General features: G+C 47.8%; 1 protein-coding gene across 4 annotated transcripts in view; it reads left to right on the top strand.

Moving 5' to 3' along the window:
* Nucleotides 1-18639, top strand: part of EDC3 (enhancer of mRNA decapping 3) — a 65862-nt gene extending 47223 nt beyond the window's left edge. For all 4 annotated transcript variants that reach the window (XM_021099053.2, XM_001927872.5, XM_084968802.1 and 1 more), the window contains 3 exons: nucleotides 10858-11011; nucleotides 14853-15070; nucleotides 16166-18639. In XM_021099053.2, the coding sequence (XP_020954712.1) occupies nucleotides 10858-11011; nucleotides 14853-15070; nucleotides 16166-16500 (707 nt within the window). In that variant the 3' untranslated portion in view covers nucleotides 16501-18639. The remainder of the gene's footprint in view (nucleotides 1-10857; nucleotides 11012-14852; nucleotides 15071-16165) is intronic.
* Nucleotides 18640-19023: the final 384 nt, after the last annotated feature.

The following is a 19023-nucleotide window of genomic DNA, read 5'->3' on the forward strand; positions in this document are numbered from 1 at the left end:
AGCTTGGACCTGCGCTGCTAAATAATAGTATCCAGTGGTCACATACATGTTTGTTAAGTTTGGCTATAAAATGCTGGATGCATGCGAGCCCCCTGTGTTCAGAGGTGAGAAGTCCCCAAAGAACACTATTTGGGAGAGTGGTAAGATTTTTCAGAGAGAAGAATCTTTGCTAAATACTCATGTAATATTCTAAGAAGTAATACTTAAGGCAATTTGGGTCAGTCAGAATACTGTGGTTAGAAGTTTCCGTTGTGGCGCAGTGCAAATGAATCTGACTAGTGTCCCTGAGGATGTGAGTTTAATCCCTGGCAGGTTAAGAATCTGGTGTTGCCATGAGCTGTGGTGTAGGTCACAGGTGCGGCGTGGATCCCGTGTGGCTGTGGCTCTGGCATAGGCTGGCAGCTGGAGCTCTGATTCGACCCCTAGCTTGGGAACTTCCATATACTGCAGGTGCAGCCCTAAAAAGCATAAAAAAAAAAAAAAATACTGTGGTTATTATGTGTAAGTCATTCTAAGACAGTTGTAGCATTCAAGTTATTAAAGTTTGCTGGTAAATGGAAAGATATCATATATATCTGGAGTTCACTGAGTGCAGACATGAAGTGCACTGGCTGTTGAGAGACAGGGAGAGGTCCTGAAGCCTGGGTTAATCAGGGAAGGCTTCACAAAGGGAGCAGGACAAAAGCCTTGAAGCATGGGCAGGATGTCACCAGAGAAGAAGAGAAGGAAATTCAGTTAGGCTGGGCAAGTGCTGGTGAATAGTGTGAGTAAAGGACCATATAGGAGATTGGCCATTGACTGGTTTGGCCAGGGCAGAGGTTTTGTGGGGAGAGTAGCAGGAATTAAAAATAACTTAAAGAAAAAAAAAAAGAGGAGTTCCCATCGTGGTGCAGCGAAAATGAATCCAACTAGGAGCCATGAGGTTGCGGGTTCGATCCCTGGCCTTGCTTAGTGGGTTAAGGATCCAGCATTGCCTTGAGCTGTGTAGGTAGCAGACACAGCTCGGATCTGGCATTGCTGTGTTTGTGGTATAGGCCGGCAGCTACAGCTCTGATTAGACCCCTAGCCTGGGAACCTCCATATGCCACAGGTGTGGCCCTAAAAAGCAAAAAAAATAAATAAATGAAATTAAAATTAAAATGACTTCAGACCAGAGCTCAGAGAGCCTGTGTACTGGTGTCGTCTCTGTTTTATGGCCATGGGGAACAACTGAAGGATTCTAAAAATGACATGATCCAAAGTCTCTTTTAGGAAGACGTGTTAGTCTTTTTTTTTTTTTTTTTTTTTTTTTTGTCTTTTGTCTTTTCTAGGGCTGCTCCCACGGCACATGGAGGTTCCCGGGCTAGGGGTCTAATGGGAGCTGCAGCCTCTGGCCTATGCCAGAGCCACAGCAACGCAGGATCTGAGCCGCATCTGCGACCTACACCACAGCTTATGGCAACACCGGATCCTTAACCCACTGAGCAAGGCCAGGGATCGAACCCGCAACCTCACGGTTCCTAGTCGGATTTGTTAACCACTGCGCCACAATGGGAACTCCAGGAAGATGTGTTAGTCTTTAGGAAGACTGATCTCATGATAGAATTCAGGGTATAATTTGAGGAGAGAGAGATCAGAACAGGAAGATAAATTAGGCCAATGAAATAACTAATGTTCCAGGGCTTTGGATCTTTGAATGGAGAGGAAGACAAAAGATGTGAGGGAAATGACCAAGGGGAATTTGATAGGATTTGATGCTTGAAAACAGATCAAAAGGGATTGAGTGAACAAGAGGATTCAAAAGCATTGAATCTGAGGGTCATGAAGAAATGGCAGTGAGTCTAGTTGTGGTTAGATTACATGAGTTTATAATAGGCCAAATCTACATGGTTTTGTGATTTTTCCTCCTGCTTTGTGGCTGAGCCGAAAGAAAGCAGATACTTTCTTTACCACAATGAGGGACTTATTAATTATTACAGGCTTCAACGAGGGGCTTCTGCAGAATCAGAGAATTTAGTTATGTAGCCACATGGGGACTACTGAGCCTCTTTCTTTGTCTGTAGAGTGGGATAATACTTGTCACTGTATTATCTCACTAGTAAATGAGATCACGTGGAAAGCAGGTAGTATAATGCCTGGCTTATAATTATTATTTAGTTAATATTTGACTTTAATGTGAATTACAGAGTCTGCCTCAGTAAAATTACTTCAGAGCATCAATGTTTGCAAAATTTTTCCCTTGTGCCAAGCACTATTCTAGATACTCTAGTTAAGTCATTGCCCATAACCTCAGGGACCTTAGAGTATAGGGCACCCAGATGTGTAAACAAACAAATAATAGAAGTGTGTCAAGATTTAGAGGTAGCAGAAAGCAAAGGGTAGGGCCTGGTTCAGGAGAAACAACATTATAATCAACATCATAATATTAAATGTTCGTTGGGTGTTTACTAGTCCTGGGCACCATTCTAAGCACTTCTCGTGCTTGTCTCAGTTAATGTTCATAGCATCTCTATGAGGTTATCCCGATTTTGTTATATCCTCATTTTGCTGGAGCTAAGTGTTCCAGTAAATCTTTAATCAGGAGTGACTTTAAAGTGTCTGAAACTCTTCATTCCTGGGCTCTGAGAAATTCTTCTCAGGTATGTTTATTCAAGAGCCCTTCCTTTTTGGTAGATTTCTGATTTAACTTCCACCATTTGTTTTCCACTATGTAACCTTCTCTTGTCTTCAAGTGTGTAGAAGCCAGATGGGAGGCACCAGGGTGCCCTTGGTACTGGCACTGAATCTCCACAGTTGTCCCATTGGCTTTGCCTGAGGATGTTCCTCTGCTCCACACTATGTGTCTGCTGAGATGTGGAGAGCAGCAAGTGTGTGATCTGAAGTTGAGTTTACTGTTACTGTCTTGAATGACGAGGTCACAGTTTGAGTGAGACACTTTGGTCTAAGCTCCCTTATTTCGGCACCACTTACCCTGTACTCATTTTTCTCAGTAAAAGCAGTTCTTGTTCCCACTCTGAAGCACCTGGCGAAGCCACAGTTGGTTTTTCCTGCTGTTTTGTGGCTTTTGTCTTGATTCTTCCCACCTTGGCTAGCCAAGTCTTTGAGCTTCAGTGGGGATGTATCTTGCTCTCAGGACAAGCTGGCTTTCACCATGCCATCTGGCAGTTGTTTTCCACAGCTGGCATTCCATTTCGAACTCCCAGCCCAGGCTGCCTTCTGCTGCTGCTTATCACCAAGAGTCCTTCAAGAAGTGTCCTAATGTGGAGTTCCTGTCATGGCGCGGCAGAAATGAATCCTACTAGGAACCACGAGGTTGCGGGTTCAATCCCTGACCTCGACAAGTGGGTAAAGGATCTGGCGTTGCCATGAGCTGTGGTGTAGGTCACAGATGCGGCTCAGATCCAGCGTTGCTGTGGCTGTGGTTGGTGCAGGCTGGCAGCTGTAGCTCCGATTGGACCTCTGGCCTGGCAACCTCCATGTGCCATGAGTGCGGCCCTAAAAAAAGAGGCAAAAAAAGAAGTGTCCTAATGCTTTCAAGACCAGCAGTGTGTTTATTTCTTAAAGAATAAGTAATTAGGAAATCTCCTTTGCCTTTGCTTATACGTTCAAAAGGAACTCAGAAAGAAATACATCTTTTAGCTTAGAAGTGGCCGTTGAAGAATTTTACCCTGAGGGGAGTGAAGACTGCCTTTAGAGCCCCTTGTGCTCTTCAGGAAGATCCTTCTCCTGTGGAGACTCCAGTGTCTGCTGTAGTGGAACTGGTCATGATCTCATTGCTTTTTCAAACCATCGGCCCACCCCATGTAGGTTCCTGCCTTGATCTCCCTTCAACGCTCATTCCTTTTCTCATGTTTACAGAATAGACCATGTCCCATGCCCAGGGAGGTACCACTCCAGCATTTCTTCTCTTAAGAGAGCCCAAGGGAGACATGAGGTAAATTCTAGGAGGACCTGAAAACCTGCACTAACAGAATCTGTGCTCCTGAACCACATGCCACTGTAGCTTTTAATTGAGCAGAGCTTCTGAGCCTGGTTTCTGAAATTGTGTCTCTGCTGGCAGACTTCCTTGACAATGACTTGATTGATTTGGGGAACTTCTGGTTCTAGCAGATCCTCTCGTGCCAGGAGTGGAAGGAGTAGTCAGTCCTTTAAACGTGGAGTCCATCAGAGTTTATGGGCCTGAATAACCAGATGGACACTTGTCATCAGCACGATGGGCTTGGTTCTGGTCGTTGGCACTTTCATGAGGCTTTAGAGCAGTACTGTCAAGACAGGTATCTTGGCTTAGACCCTTTTCCCAGTAATGAACTCTTGTGCTTCCTACAGTCTTGGAAAGCGTCTCGTGGCAACTTATTGCCAGGTGTTATTTTTTGGTTTTTGGGGCTTGCACCCGCAGCAGATGGAAGTTCCCAGGCTAGCGGTTGAATTTGAGCTGCAGCTACCAACCTACACCACAGCCACAGCAATGCCAGACCTGAGCCACGTCTGTGACCGACACCACAGCTCATGGCAACACTGGATTCTTAACCCACTGAGCGAGGCCAGGGATCAAACCCACATTCTCATGGATATTCGTTGGATTTGTTACCGCTGAGCCACAAAGGGAACTCCAATTTATTGCCAGTTTTAATTTAAGATTTTAAGCTCTGGAGTTCCCGTCGTGGCCTCACGAAAATAAATTTGACTAGTATCCATGAGGACGGACATAGATTCGATCCATGGCCTCACTCAGTGTGTTAAGGAGTGCACGCTCTCTCCTATCATTGTGACTATAATCCTGCCTGGCTCAGAGTGAGAATTTGATTCTTCTTGCAGCTCCTGGTTTGAAATCCATACTTTGCACCTGTGCTCAAGATAATACAGTTGGTTTTATATTCTCTGATATCTGCATATATATATTTTTTGTTGGTAGCTAGGTTGTAAGACTGGGAACATGGTTTGTTTTCGTATTCTTTTTATTTATTCTATTTCCTGCCACTCCCACCACTGGCTTGATGTATTATTACTCAGCAAACATTTGTTGATCATATTTGGAGACATTTGACTCTTTTTTTCTCCCCCAATTTTTTTTTTGGCTGCACCTGTGGCATATGGAAAAGTTCCTGAGCTAGAGATTAAATCTGAGTTGCAGCTGCAACAGTGCTGGAGTTAACCAGGCCAGGAATCAAGCCTGTGCTTCTGCAGAGATAATGCTAGATCCTTAACCCGCTGTACCACAGCAGAAACTCCTCCCCAACATTTTTTTTTTTTTTTTTTTTTTTTTTTTGGTCTTTTTAGGGCCGCACCCATGGCATATGGAAGTTCCCGGGCTAATGGTTCAATCGGATCTGCAGCTGCCGGCCTACACCATAGCCACAGCAATTTCTGCTGCTTATCAGAATTCCCTCCAACTTTTTATGTTGAAAAAAATTTCAAACTTTTCAGAAGAGTTGCTAAAATGGTATAATGAATGAACAGCCATACATCCTTCACTTAAATTTATTAATTCACATTTTGCCACATTTATTTCACATAAATACATACACACACACCTGAACAATCTGAGTTTTAGTTGCACTCATTACATTTCACCCCTAAATACTTACATATGTCTTCAATAGGATGTTGCTCTATACAACTGAACTATAAGATTGCTCTCAGGGAAGAGTTCCCATTGTGGCTCAGTGGTAACAAACCTGACTAGTATCCATAAGGACGTGGGTTTGATCCCTGGCCTCGCTCAGTGGGTTAAGGATCCAGCATTGCCATGAGCTGTGGTGTAGTTGGCAGACATGGCTCAGATCTGGCATTGCTGTGGCTGTGGTGTAGGCTAGCAGTTGTAGCTCTGATTGGAGCCCTAGCCTGGTAACTTCCATATGCCACAGGTGTGGCCCTAAAAAGGCAAGAAAAAAAATTGCTCTCAGAGAATTTAAAATTAGTACAAAAGTATTATTTAATACACATTCCATATGCAAAACTTTCCAGTTACCCCAATCGTGTCCTTTATAGTTGTATTTTTAATCAACTATTGTCTGTTACATTTAGTTGTCATATCTCTTTCTTTTAATCAGGACAGCACCCACAACTTTTGTTGTCTTTTGTGATATTGACATTTGTGAAGAGCCTAAGCCAGACAGTTTACAGAATACCCCTTAGTTTTGATTTGCTGATTGTTTTCTTTTGATATAATTCATGGTAAATATTTTTTCCAGGATTTTGGTGGGGCTCTCTCTTGGGGCATCATGTTATAGAGGATACGATGTCAGTTTGTCCCATCACTGAGGTTGGTTTGATCCCTTGGTAAGGTGTTGTCCAGCAGTTTCCTTCCTTGTAAAGATACTTTTCCCCCTTTATAATTAATGAGTTAATCTTGTCAGGAAGTCCTTTACCTCATGAGTCCAAAGCTTGTTCCAGTAGAGCTTTAACCCAAAGGAATGAGGTCCAGTGTGGATAGGAGGTTTGTCTAGATTTTAAAGGGGGAGGAAGAAGTGGGGAAAGAGAAACATCTCACCCATGCTTGGCTTTGCCTACAGCTGGGCTCTTACCCAGTTGCAGAACGCCCTGAGGCTGTTGGGTAGGTTTCCCCTTCGCTCATTCAGCATGTGTTCATGCAGCCCCTCCACTAGGCTCTGTGCTAGCACCGAAGACACCGTGGAGAAGAAGGGTTCACAGCAGTGAACGAGACAGGGTTACTGCCCTCGTGGCGCTTACAGTCTAGCAAAGCTATAGTCCAAAAAGAAAAAAGAGTCACTTACAGGTTGTATTAAATACAACGAAGGAAGTAAGCAGCATGCTGAGTCTGAGGGATGTTTAAATTGAGCCTAAAGAATGAGGAACTAGCCCTGTGTGGGGTGGGGGAGCGTTGGAAGAGAGAAGAGTGCCTGAGGAGGGAAGGCTTTTGAGGGGCCATGCTTTCTGAGGCCAGAAGACCCCCAGAGTACTTGGAAACAGAAGGCAGCCAAGATTCCTGGAGCATGTGGGGATTGAGGTCCAAGGCAAAGAGGCTAAATAGTGTACAGGGGCCAGATCATGGGAGGCCTTATGGACCCTAATAGAGTTTTAAGAGTAGTTAGGTTTCTTGTAACCAATTCTTGTTTCAGAGATATTCCTGACACCAAATTGAGTTTTGTGGTAGATTTAATTTAAGTCTATAAGGGCTGTATGTACATTGTGGGTCTGAAGATATGAATTTACCAGTGGTTTTATACCCCCCCCCAAAGAACCAATATGAGGAATTCACGATCCTAGAGGAATACCTGTGCCCTTTACTGAGTTGTGCTCCTCATTGCTAAGACATAGGACACACACAGCCTTTCCAATTAAAAGGCCATGTCACTATGAGGATTGAGTTTGGATTTGCGATGCCATTTTGTTGTGGGAGTCTTGTTAGACAACGCAAAGGCCGGGAGGTTTGCAGGACAGGGGAGGGATTTTGAGGTTACTGGGGAAGGCTTAGATGCAGCTCTGGAGGGTGTCTTGAGTGTGGGGAGGTGCAAGGGAGGATGTGAGAACGTGCACAGGTGTCCACTGGGGAGAGAAAGGCCTGAAATAGTCAGATAGAAGAATCAATGCAGGAGTGGCCAAGACACGTGGGAGGGACAGTCTGTAGTGCTGGGCCACAGGCTCTATGGCCCTGCCTCAAGCTGTGGAATGATTGTCCTGGCCTGTGCTGGGTGTGCTTAAGCCGTTTTTCTTGATACCCTGAGGTTAATCAGATCCTAAGAAGTGTTCTGCTTGTCACGAACGGGCTATAATTATCTCTCTCTCCTGTTTCACCAACAGCTGTAAAATACATATTAATATTAAGAGAAGCCCTAACAACTGATTTTACTGCCTTGGTTCCCAAACAATAAAGATCCACCTTCCAACCCAAACATAATTAGGCTTGGCCCATGTTCAGGCTTTGGCGATGTTATTGTTTGCACTTTACACGCTATGTTCTTGGTTCCCTTCCTTTGGAGTTTATTTTATTCCCTCTGCCTCTTTCTGATAAGCCCGTCTGACTGGTTGGCTTTGTGTGTAACTGTTGTTGAAAAGGAACATTTTGTGGTGCTTGCATGTTCCTTTCAGAGAAACAGAGTGCAGTGGAGTCCTAGACCCTGCAACTGGCAGACTGAACAGAAAGCATTTCTGGCCTTGTCTTTCCCTAAGCTGCAAAACATGCCAATTCATCACAGAGGCCCCTCCCCCCAGCCCAAATCAGTGCAATATAGCAGACGCTGTTTCCAGCTGCAGCACTAGCCAGCCAGAGCGGGGTCTGTACCTTGAGTTTTATACCCTTAAGGACTGTGAGGAGAAAAGTAGCAGGAAATGCTCAGCCTGCCCCCACGGAGCCCTTAGAACTAGAGAGTGGGTGCCTGTACACACGGCACAAGACCTAGGCCCAGAAAGAAAGTTTGATTTGTGGGGCGGCAGGCCCAAGACTCACAGCCCTGACCTGTTTCAAATTCAGCAGAAAAGGAGTAAGTAGGGGAAGCAATGCCCAGACCCAAGGGGAAGCTCTCCCTTGCGTGACTCTGCAGGTGAAGACAGTCTTTGAAGTAGGCAGGTGCGTGACTTGTCTAACAGGTTTAGGGTTGTTAGTAGCTGGGACTCTTGAGAATTCATTCAGCTTTTTCACAATGCTATCAGTGGTTCCTAATTAGTTCTGATAATATGTGCATGTCTGGAGCAGGCCATAAAAAATGGCTGTTTTAATCAGCTTTTGACATGCAAGGTCAGACTACAGCTGCCAGCATCGGCACCTGGGACATCAGTGACTGACATTTCTGAAAGGGTGAAGGAGAGGCAAAGCTTGTGATGGCACTTTTTGCTGTTTCTGCCCCAAGCGGGGGTAGGACTCAGGTGGAGGGGATCAGTTGACCAACAGGATAGTGTTAATTCTGACATGTAGATGGTTTTTATTTTGTTATTACATGATTGTTATTTTGCCTTCTCTTGAGAAGATACAGACCGGGGTGCTTTAAGTTCAGTCATTGTGCTTGTATACCTGTTGTTAAAATGTACAGCCGCAGCCTAATTGTGTGTGGTTTTAAGAATCTATATAATATAGCAGCATTAGACACCAGATAGAACCGCAAGACATTTCTCCTGAAGTGATCAGTGAGGAAAAGAAGTTTTTCTGTACAGGACTTTGAAGCCAATAGGATGATGATGAACTTTCTGAAAACATCTGCCTTAGAGTTAAGCCACACCAGAAATAGCAGTAGGTTTGCATCATTCATACATTTGCGTACCTGATAAGAAATTGCCTCTGTTGATAGATAAATACAGCTAAGACAGTGTAACTGAGGTGGGGGCTGAGGAAGTACAATTCCCTACTTTGAGGAGTTTTCAATCCAGTGTAAATGAGGATACAGGATCTAAAAAGGCGTGTGGTCCAGCCAGACAAGACTAGTTACATGCTGGCCCATAATGACCTGCTGGTTGAAATCCGTGTTTCTTGGTCAGCCAGTGAGGCCAGATGGGGCTCTTTGGCAGAGCTTGCTCCCTTGGGGCCAGCCCAGTAACTTCAACATTTGTTTTTTATTTTTTATTTATTTTTTTGTTTTGTTTTTTTTAGGGCTGCATCCTCGGCATATGGAGGTTCCCAGGCTAGGGGTCAAATCGGAGCAGAGCTCCCATCGTGGCTCAGTGGTTAACGAATCCGACTAGGAACCATGAGGTTGCAGGTTCAATCCCTGGCCTTGCTCAGTGGGTTAAAGATCCGGTGTTGCCGTGAGCTATGGTGTAGGTTGCAGACGTGGCTCGGATCTGGTGTTGCTGTGGCTCTGGCGTAGGCCGGTGGCTGCAGCTCCGATTTGACCCCTAGCCTGGGAACTTCCATATGCAACGGGAGTGGCCCAAGAAAAGGCAAAAAGACAAAAAAAAAAAAAAAAAAAAAAAAAAAAATCAGAGCTGCAGTTGCCAGCCTATACCACAGCCACAGCAACCCCAGATCCAAGCCGCGTCTGTGACTTTATACCATGGCAGCGCTGGATCCTTAACCCACTGAGATCACAATTTTTTGACTTTGCTGTTCCTTTCCTGTTCTGGTTTTCTGGGCCCTGAAACAGTTCCTTGATAATGATATATTTAATGCTTTAGACTCGTTCAAGTGCACCAGCTGCCGCAGACTTAGGCTTTGTAAAACCAAGTACTCTCCATGGTGTAGTTTCAATGACTATGATCTCCTAACCTTTACAGAGTTCTGTTTATTTATGATGAATAAATTAAGATTCTTCTGAGCAAGGCATTGGTTGCTTTCCATGTAACTTTCCCCCTGTAGTATGAGTATTAGGTTGCAGTCACCCAAAATGGGGAGTAAATGACAAATTATTTGAGAAAAAAGGTTTCTAGTTGTACTTCTTCCGCCAAAAGGAGGGGCTGAGTAGAGGAGAGTGGGAGGAGGAGGATGTGTGGAGCAGATAGGATGAGCAAGTCCTCTTATCTTGAAATTGAGCAGCAGGGACCAGAGGGTCAGGAGGGTTTGCTGGTATCTGTTCCACTTTGGGGCAAGGATAAGGGGTCTGCTTGTGAGGAACACCCCACTGCCAGGAATGGCGTTTCCCTCACTTTGAGAAAAGCCTATTTTTTGCTAGTGTGGCTGATCGAGTGCAGCCTTTTCTTGCTAGTACCAAATACAGCATGGTGGATTTGGCCTTCGTGTTCAGAGCTGAACTTCTAGGAGAGCTTAACTTCACTTCTGCTCTCTGGAAACCCGAACAAATGGTTACTCAGTTCCCCGTCCACTGCTTGAACTCTGGGGCACAGCATAGCATCCCTCCGTCCCAGCTTTGGTGGCTGGGCTGGGGAGGGTCAGTCTTAGAGTCTTGGCTTTCGTAGATCAAGTGCACTCGTTTGTGGCCCTGGTTGCCCGTAATTGCTTTCCCTTTCTCTTCATGTCCTTTTGAACTGCAGACTCTGGCCTGGTTGTCCCAAGTGTTTCCTATGAGTTGCATAAAAAGCTGTTGTCTGTGGCTGAGAAACATGGCTTGACCCTGGAACGGAGACTGGAGATGACAGGTGTGTGTGCCAGCCAGATGGCACTGACCCTGCTTGGAGGACCCAACAGGTAAGTGCCTCCAGGTCGGCGGGGCCAAGTGTGGGTGATGCTACTCTGCCTCAGCTCCACCACAGCACCTCACACATGGTTAATTGGACAGTTGCTGCTCTTCTCACATGAGTACTTCTAGAAGTCACTTTCCTGTCTGCTACAAGGTTTTTGTTGGCCCCCCTCACCCATGTCCTGAAAGTCCTCGTTCTTCTCCCATCAAACCACCCTTGGCCCTTCCTTCCTGGGGACAGCTGGCTCTGACTTTGGCTGACTGCCAGAGGCCTGCCTGCTAAGGACCTTCGGAGACCCAGCCTTTGGAACTCATCATTCACTCAAAGGGTCTAGGATAAAAATCAGTTCTGAGTTCCATACCTGAGAACTTCTAGAATCACCGTGACCACTGAGTGTGAGAGCTAGACTGGTACCTTTCCACTACTGTTTGGGCTGATGTATCCGGAGCAGTGCTTAATTTTATTTGTGGATGTTTACTGGTACCATGTACCAGTCCTTGTGTTAGGGCCAGTTTCACAAAGAGAAAGAGACTGTGCTCCTGCCCTGCAGTAGCCTAGCGAGGCCTCCAGAAAGTGCAGTGCTGTAGTGGAGAAAACAGAAGACTCTCTAGGAGGCTGCATTTCTACTTAGAACAGTGACATCCAAGCCAAGTCCTTCAGAGCAAGGACGAGTGCACAGGGGCGAGCAGGAAGGGGGAAAGTAGTCTAGGTCTAGGGAGCAGCGTGTGCCAAGGGGCAGAGAGGATGGAGAGACTGTGAATCAGTCAGTCATTTTGTGTGGCTGAAAAGTAGGGCTTTGGTATAGCTGAGCAACAGGGAGCTGCTGAAGGGATTCCAGTAGGGCTGTAACATGATCGGTCTTGTGTTTTAGAAAGATGACTTTGAGTAGATTGAACGGAGGCAAGACTAGAGACCATGAGACCAATTGGAAAACTGTAACAGAAAACTAAGGCAGGGGCCAGATGAGAAGTGATCCAAACAGGGAAGTACGGATCAGAGAAGTGGGTGGATGAGGGAATTTCTTTAAGGTAAAACAACAGGGCAGGATAATTGAATGGATGTGGGAGGTGATAGAACATGGAGCGCCGATGATCACGGAACTTAAAGCTTTCCAGGAGTTCCCATCGTGCTCCTGTGCTCCTGCTCCATAGCTCAGTGGTTAATGAATCTGACTAGGAACCATGAGGTTGCAGGTTCGATCCCTGGCCTTGCTCAGTGGGTTAAGGATCTGGCGTTGCCGTGAGCTGTGGTGTAGGTTGCAGACGTGGTTCGGATCCCACATTGCTGTGGCCATGGCGTAGGCCAGCAACTACAGCTCCAATTAGACCCCTAGCCTGGGAACCTCCATAGCCGCAGGAAGCGGCCCTAGAAAAGGCAAAAAGACAAAAGAAAAAAAAGCTTTCCTGCCTGGACACCTGGTCAGGTAATAAGGAACGTGGGGAGAGGAGCAGGTTTGGGGGAGATGGTGGATTTTGTTTTGGATGTGTTGAGTTTAGGAGGCCTGTGAGATATCTGAATAGATCATTAGCAACCCGAATCTGAAATTTAGAAAAAGGTCTTAGCAGAATATAGAGATCTGGAGGTCACCACCTAGTCCATGGTATAAGAATTAAGGAGGGGGTGGATAGTGAGGAAAACGTATCACCATTAAAGCATGGTTACGAGATGAGGAGCCTTCCAAAATGGCTAAGAAAGTTTAAAGCTGGAGCCGTAAGAGAACCAAGAGGGTTGTGTTTAAGACCCCCGAAGTGGTGGTGAAGGAATAAAGGCACGGTCAGCAATGGTTCTGCTTAGAGAGCAAGTACCGTTAGAGTTGACAGGCGGCTGCTGGGTCAGCAAAGAGGAGGAGGACGGCAGCAGCCTTGTGGGAAAGTGTGGTCAAAGGGATCCAAGCTGGTTGTGAGATTTCCCCTCCTTGCTTCTCCACTCTCTTTGCCTAGAGAGTTGTGCTTATTCCTCCTTGGCCAGTGATTTAGACCTACTTCTCAACCTGGATCCCTTGCCTCTGCTGTGCCAGGAAGAGCCACTGTAGACCCCAGAGTGTGGTAGGGCAGGCTGCCTCTGAAGGAGCATCAGGCCCTTGGGTCTGGCAACTGCTGAACCTCTTCCCAGAGCAGCTGCTGGGGCATCTCTCGGAATAAGCTGTTCCTGGGAGTATTTAAGGCTATAAAGTGGCTTCCCAGAAATAGCAGTCTGGGGGCAGGATCTGAATGTCCTCACCAAGTCACCTTCCTCTCTTGTCAGCTTCTTGGGGATGGCTGTCCTTGTGCCTGTCTATTCTCTCTCTGTCTGAACTCTCCAAAGAGCCGCTTCCTAGCCTTTGTAGCAGTTGCCGGTTTTCTCCTAAGATTCCCCCAGTGAGCAGTTTCAGGTGTGTCCAGTGCCATGCGTTTCCCACTGTGTTGCACAACAGCACTTAATTTGACCCTCATAGCTTCACCTTGAAGGTGAGTCATGACTCATGCTTTAAGATGAGCAAGCTAAGGCTCAGAGCGGACATGTGACACTGCTGGTGCACAGTAGAGCCAGGTCTCCAGTGCCTGTACTCTGACCCCTGCTGTTGGGTACGTGGGGGCTGTGGTCAGCTTTGAGTCCTCTCCTGGGGGGATGCCTCTGTGAGAGGGAGAGTCCATTTAGGGACTAGACATAGGTGAGTCAGATGCCAGAACTCCGCAGTGTCTGTGTGAAGGGATGCCAGTGTGGTGGGGGAATGCATGGCTTAATGAATAAGTAGAGTACAGTGCCAAAAGTCCTGCAAATTTATTGCGAGGGTGGGGGTTTCCTCTTTGTCTTGACATCTGTCTTCCTCCCTTTGGGAAACCAGTAAGTGGCGGTCACTGCTCTGCCCCTAAGCAGGGACCTAAGCCTCTTTCTTGTGGTTCATCTCCTCTTCTTGCCTAGGGGCAAACTGCACTGCGTGTGAGTTGGGCGCAGCTCTAGGGCTAATCCTCCAAGCCTCTTTACTTGTGACTTCTCTGAGACCAGAGAGGTCTCAGCTTTGAATGGCTGGAAGCGACTTCATCCAGAAGGTCGGTATCCAAGGCAGCTACCAGCCTAGGAGGCTGGGAAGGCCCTAACCTGCTGCCTCTTCTGTGTCCAGTACTAAAATGATGCCAGCATTGATTGAATACTCTCTCTGTGTTGGTTCCTATTTCAAGTGCTTTACATCCATTAATCTACCCGGCATCCTGTGAAATAGATGCTATTAAGAACATTGCTGTTATTAGCTTACTGGCGGCTCAGTAAAGAACTTGGACTGGCAACTGATTGAGGATGATGTAGAACTATCTTCTTTGGTACTTGCTGTGAGTTTCTTCAGAGTTGAGCCATGGTAATACTAGAAAGGGTAGGTCAGAGTTTCAGAGATGAAAGGCTTTCTGGGCAAGGGAAGTAGTTTGAGTAGAAGCAATAAAGAACCTAACAAGTGCAGGAGAAAATGATGAGACCAGTCTTCTTGCTGCAGTGGAGCAGGCATGTTGGAGAAGAAGAGCAAAGAAGGCTGTAGAGGTGGACAAGGCTCTTTGCTAAGGAGAGTTTGGACCTACTAGGTCACACAGTGAGAACATAAGTGTTCTTGGTCAGAAAGCAGCCTTCTGCGAACAGTGTTATATGGAACAAGATCTGGGTGAACTACCTAGTGAGAGGACCCAGCAAATGAAGTGACACTCGGGTGTGGGACAGTGGGAATGCCACCGTATAAACCTAACCTGTAGTGGATTTTGTCCCCCTCTGAAACTGGAACTAATGAGAACTTCGAGAGCAACAGGTCTGAGAGGCACTTGTCTGGTATATGGCACCAGGGATTGGCAGACCTGCTGCTAATAATGCTCCTTTACTTTCTGTTCCAGATTGAATCCCAAAAATATTCACCAGAGGCCTACAGTGGCCCTGCTATGTGGGCCCCATGTGAAGGGGGCTCAGGGTATCAGCTGTGGAAGGCATCTAGCTAACCATGATGTCCAGGTCATCCTCTTCCTTCCCAACTTCATGAAGATGCTGGAATCCATCACCAACGAGCTGTCTCTCTTCAGCAAGACCCAAGGCCAACAAGTATCTAGCCTCAAAGGTGAGCACTTGGACAGGGCCAGGCCGAGGCCCTCTCCCTCCTCCGTAGTTTGATGGTCTGGCAGTGCCACCCAGTGGCGGCAGGTGGAAAAGCACCACAAGCATAGTGTTCTTTCCCTGTGAGTGGAGTTAGTGTCTGAGATAAATAATTTTGGTGCCAACCGGCCTACTTCCCATCCCTTCACCTTCCTCGTTCTCCACTCAGATGGAGAGGTTGGGACCCATTTATTCATTTCACAAATATTTACAAGATGGGCACCGTTCCTGACACTTGGGGATATTGGCAGCAGGTTTTGTTCTTTTGGATTTTTTTTTTTTTTTCCTCTTAAATCTGTGTTTCCATGGAGCTTACATTCTGGTTAGGATGGGCCACAAGTAACATTTCTATCCGGTCAGATGGTAGTAAGTGTTAATGGAGACAAATAAAGCAGGGAGGAGTTCCTGTCGTGGCTCAGCAGAAACAAATCCCAGTAGTATCCATGAGGACACAGGTTCGATCCCTGGCCTTGCTCAGTGGGTTAAGGATCCAGCGTTGCCATGAGCTGTGGTGTAGGTTGCAGCTCAGCTCGGATCCTGCATTGGTGTGGCTGTGGCGTAGGCCAGCAGCTGTAGCTCTGATTCCACCCTGCCCAAGGACTTCCATATGCCTCAGGGCGGCTGTAAAAAGAAAGGAAGGAAGAAGGGAGTGGAGGGAGATAGAGATTGTTGGCGGGTTGGGTGAAAGGTAGCAGACTTAAACATTTAGGGTCTAATCATAGATTATTGTAAGGATTTGACCTGTTACTCTGGGTGAGATGGAGAGTCAATGGAAGGATAAGAAGAGAGATAATCCAGCTCAGGTTGCAGATGATCATTTTAGCTGTTATTTGAGAGAAGATTGTTACAGTGAGCGGTGTGAAGGCTGTTGGGGTAACTGGAGAGGGAAATGATGTGGCGGAGGCAGCATGGTAGTGGTGGAATCAGTAAAAGGTGGCCCCTGCAGCGTCATCAGAGTGGTGGAGTGGCATCACTCTTGGGGCCACCTTGGTTCTGGTCCCCTGCCTGGGCTGCTCTCTGATTCGTAGGGGTTTTCAGATGGCACTCTTTCCACCTGCAGATCTGCCCACTAGCCCTGTGGACCTGGTGATCAACTGCCTGGATTGCCCCGAGAATGCCTTCCTGCGGGATCAGCCCTGGTACAAGGCAGCTGTGGCCTGGGCCAACCAGAACCGAGCGCCAGTACTCAGCATAGACCCTCCTGTGCATGAAGTTGAACAGGGCATCGATGCCAAGTGGTCGCTGGCTCTGGGCCTGCCTCTGCCTTTAGGGGAGCATGCCGGCCGCGTCTATCTGTGCGACATCGGCATTCCCCAGCAGGTGTTCCAGGAGGTGGGCATCAACTACCACTCGCCCTTTGGCTGCAAGTTTGTCATCCCACTGCACTCCGCCTAGAAGGGCTCTAGGCAGGCTGGACCTTGCGGTCCCCCCGCTGCTCCTGATACTGAACTTGACAACGAACGCCTTAAGGATGTGAAACTTCATGGACCTTGTTCAATTTTTTCGTTTGCATTTGTTTCTTTGAGAGAACAGATGGTATTTAAAACTGACCTGTCACCTGCCCTTAGCCAGGGAAGGCCTCCCCACTGGGTGTGCGGGGCAGGTGGCAGGCTGAGTGGATGGTGGGTCCAGGGATCCATACACTCAGCCCCCGTGTGGTCAGATGGGGCTTTGTTTACAGACATAGGCAGCTCACAGACTGTGTTTCAGGTTTACAGCCACTGGACCTGGACGAGCGCCTCATGGGGTGGGGCAGTTCTGTTTAGGGGCCTGTGCTTGCTCTGTTTCAGAGCTTGTGGCTTTGTCTCCCCTGCTTCCTCCCCCCAAGCAGCCCTTACCGATCATGTAGAACTGGCTGTGCTGCAGTTGCCCACTAGAGGGCAGACTTGCGTCCTCCATGTAATCTGAGGGCTTTGAGGTCTTCTCTGAGCCCCACCATAAGTTGATTTGGGGGCTTTTGACCCTTTCTCCTGAGCTGATCTAAGTTTTATGCTGGAGTTTTGTTTTTTGTTATTTTTTTTTTCTAAGATTCCTTCCTCCTTCCCACTCCATCACTCTGAGAGGCAGAGAAGTGGGGGTGGCATCAGAATTGTTTTACTATATTGGAATTTTTTACTGTTTTTCTGTTGTCTTCAGTACAGGTAGTATAAGGTTATGTTACTAGAGAACCACAGTGCCCATCTTGCCAGCAGTGCCCCCCGCCCCAAACCCATACTCTCTAGCTGGGGGCTGAGCCTTTGCCTAGTCTGGGGCCAGACCCCTCAGGGTGCAGCTTTAATGTTTAGTATTGGGGAGGCCCCAGGGGGAGCCTGGTGCTGAGCCAGAAGAGGCTCCCTGGTGCTTCTGTCCTAGGCCACCACTCCCCTCCGCTCCCTGCCTGCACACACATACCCGTCTTCTCTTCTACCCCCTCTGCCCTTCCTCTGCAGTGGTCCTCTGCAGCTGTGATCCCAGAGCAGGGTGCATGTCTCTCCCCTTTGGGCTCCACCCCAGCTTTTACAGTGTCTGGGCCTTGAACCCTCTTTGTCCTTTCTAGATGAGTAGGCTCAGGGCCAGCGCCCTGTCTCAAAGATGCCAAAATGAGGCTAGTTCTAGATGAGCTAGCTGGGGGGTGCTCAGCCTGAAGAACATTGTGCTGCTCAGATCCTATGCACTGAGCCCGTGGACATTCACAGGCCTAGGCCCTGGAGGCTGGCAGGACAGGAGCCATGCCCCGAAGTTTCTGGGAGAGGCTCTTGCAAAAGGCTTGTGCTTTAAAGCCTCTTTCAGGGCTTCAGGCTTCTGCTCTGTGCCCACTCACTCTGGTTAAGGGGGTGAGTAAAAGGGCTTGGCAAGGATTGTGGACACAGGGTAGGCCCTGGCACCATGGGTTTCAGGCTACTTTCACTTTCTTATAGGAGCATAGCCAGGAGCAGATGAGGCAGGGCAGAGGGCTGGTCCCTCCTTTCCTCCCATCCTCCTTCAAATGCTGAATTGTCTCTAGCAGTGGAAGGTCAGCGACTGTGAATCCCGTGCTGTATATCCTTCCTGAGCCTCTGCTTACTCTCAGGGCCAAGAAGCTCCCCACATGGGGCCCTCTCTTTATAGAAGCAGGGCTGTAAACTGAGGAGCAGTGCAAGATTACAGGCATTTTGGTAAGCAGTCGTTAACCCAGCCCTGGCTTCCGGTTAATGCAGGTAGGTCCCCTGATTGGGTGCAGTGAAAAAGAGCTAGAAGAACCCTGGCCCAGAAGACTCTGCTTGCTCCAGTAAGTCACAGTGGCCCTGGGGTGCTGGCCTTGTGTTGAGGAGCCACAGGGAATTGTTAGTGGCCAAGGCTTTCCCTCTTTTCTCTCCAGGCAGCATTGGAGCCTCTCCCCACCCCGGCCTGGGCCTTCCCCAGTGGTGTTAGAGAAAAGCATGTTCCTCTGTTGTCAGCTCTTTTCAGGGGCATCCTGCCCACGATGCTCAGTCCTCAGTCAGGTGGCTGAGACCATCACTCATGCAGCTTCTGGGGAACCAAAAACCAGCACTAAAATAAAGCTGAGTGACCGAGTCTGTGCTCTGGTGCATTGCTCTCTAGGCTGCAGTGAGGTACTGCCTCCCCAGCCCTAGGAGCCTGCCTTGATTCTTTCTTACACTTGACAGCTTTCAGTAAACCAGTTATTGGGCACATACAGCCTCAAGCCCCAGCCAGGGACAGGCCTGGAAGGATAGGTACAACCAGGTGCTGCCTGGCTGACTACAGGGGGCTACTGCTTACATTCCTTGGGGGCTGAGAGGGCCAAGGGCCAGCAGGGGAGCAGGTGCCTTTCAGAACTATTTAGCAGACCTACCACCTCAGGGCTATAACTGCTCTTCTGGGCCCCAAGGGACCTGAGCTGCTGGTCTTTTCACTGGCTAGCCCTTCTGTGCCTGGCCCAGTTCACACTTAGCTCTC

Source organism: Sus scrofa, chromosome 7, assembly GCF_054392235.1.
Source record: "Sus scrofa isolate SSC_HxYL_T2T_F1_AM1 chromosome 7, Sscrofa_HxYL_maternal_Yorkshire_Landrace_v2.0, whole genome shotgun sequence".
Classification (NCBI taxonomy): Eukaryota; Metazoa; Chordata; class Mammalia; order Artiodactyla; family Suidae; genus Sus; species Sus scrofa.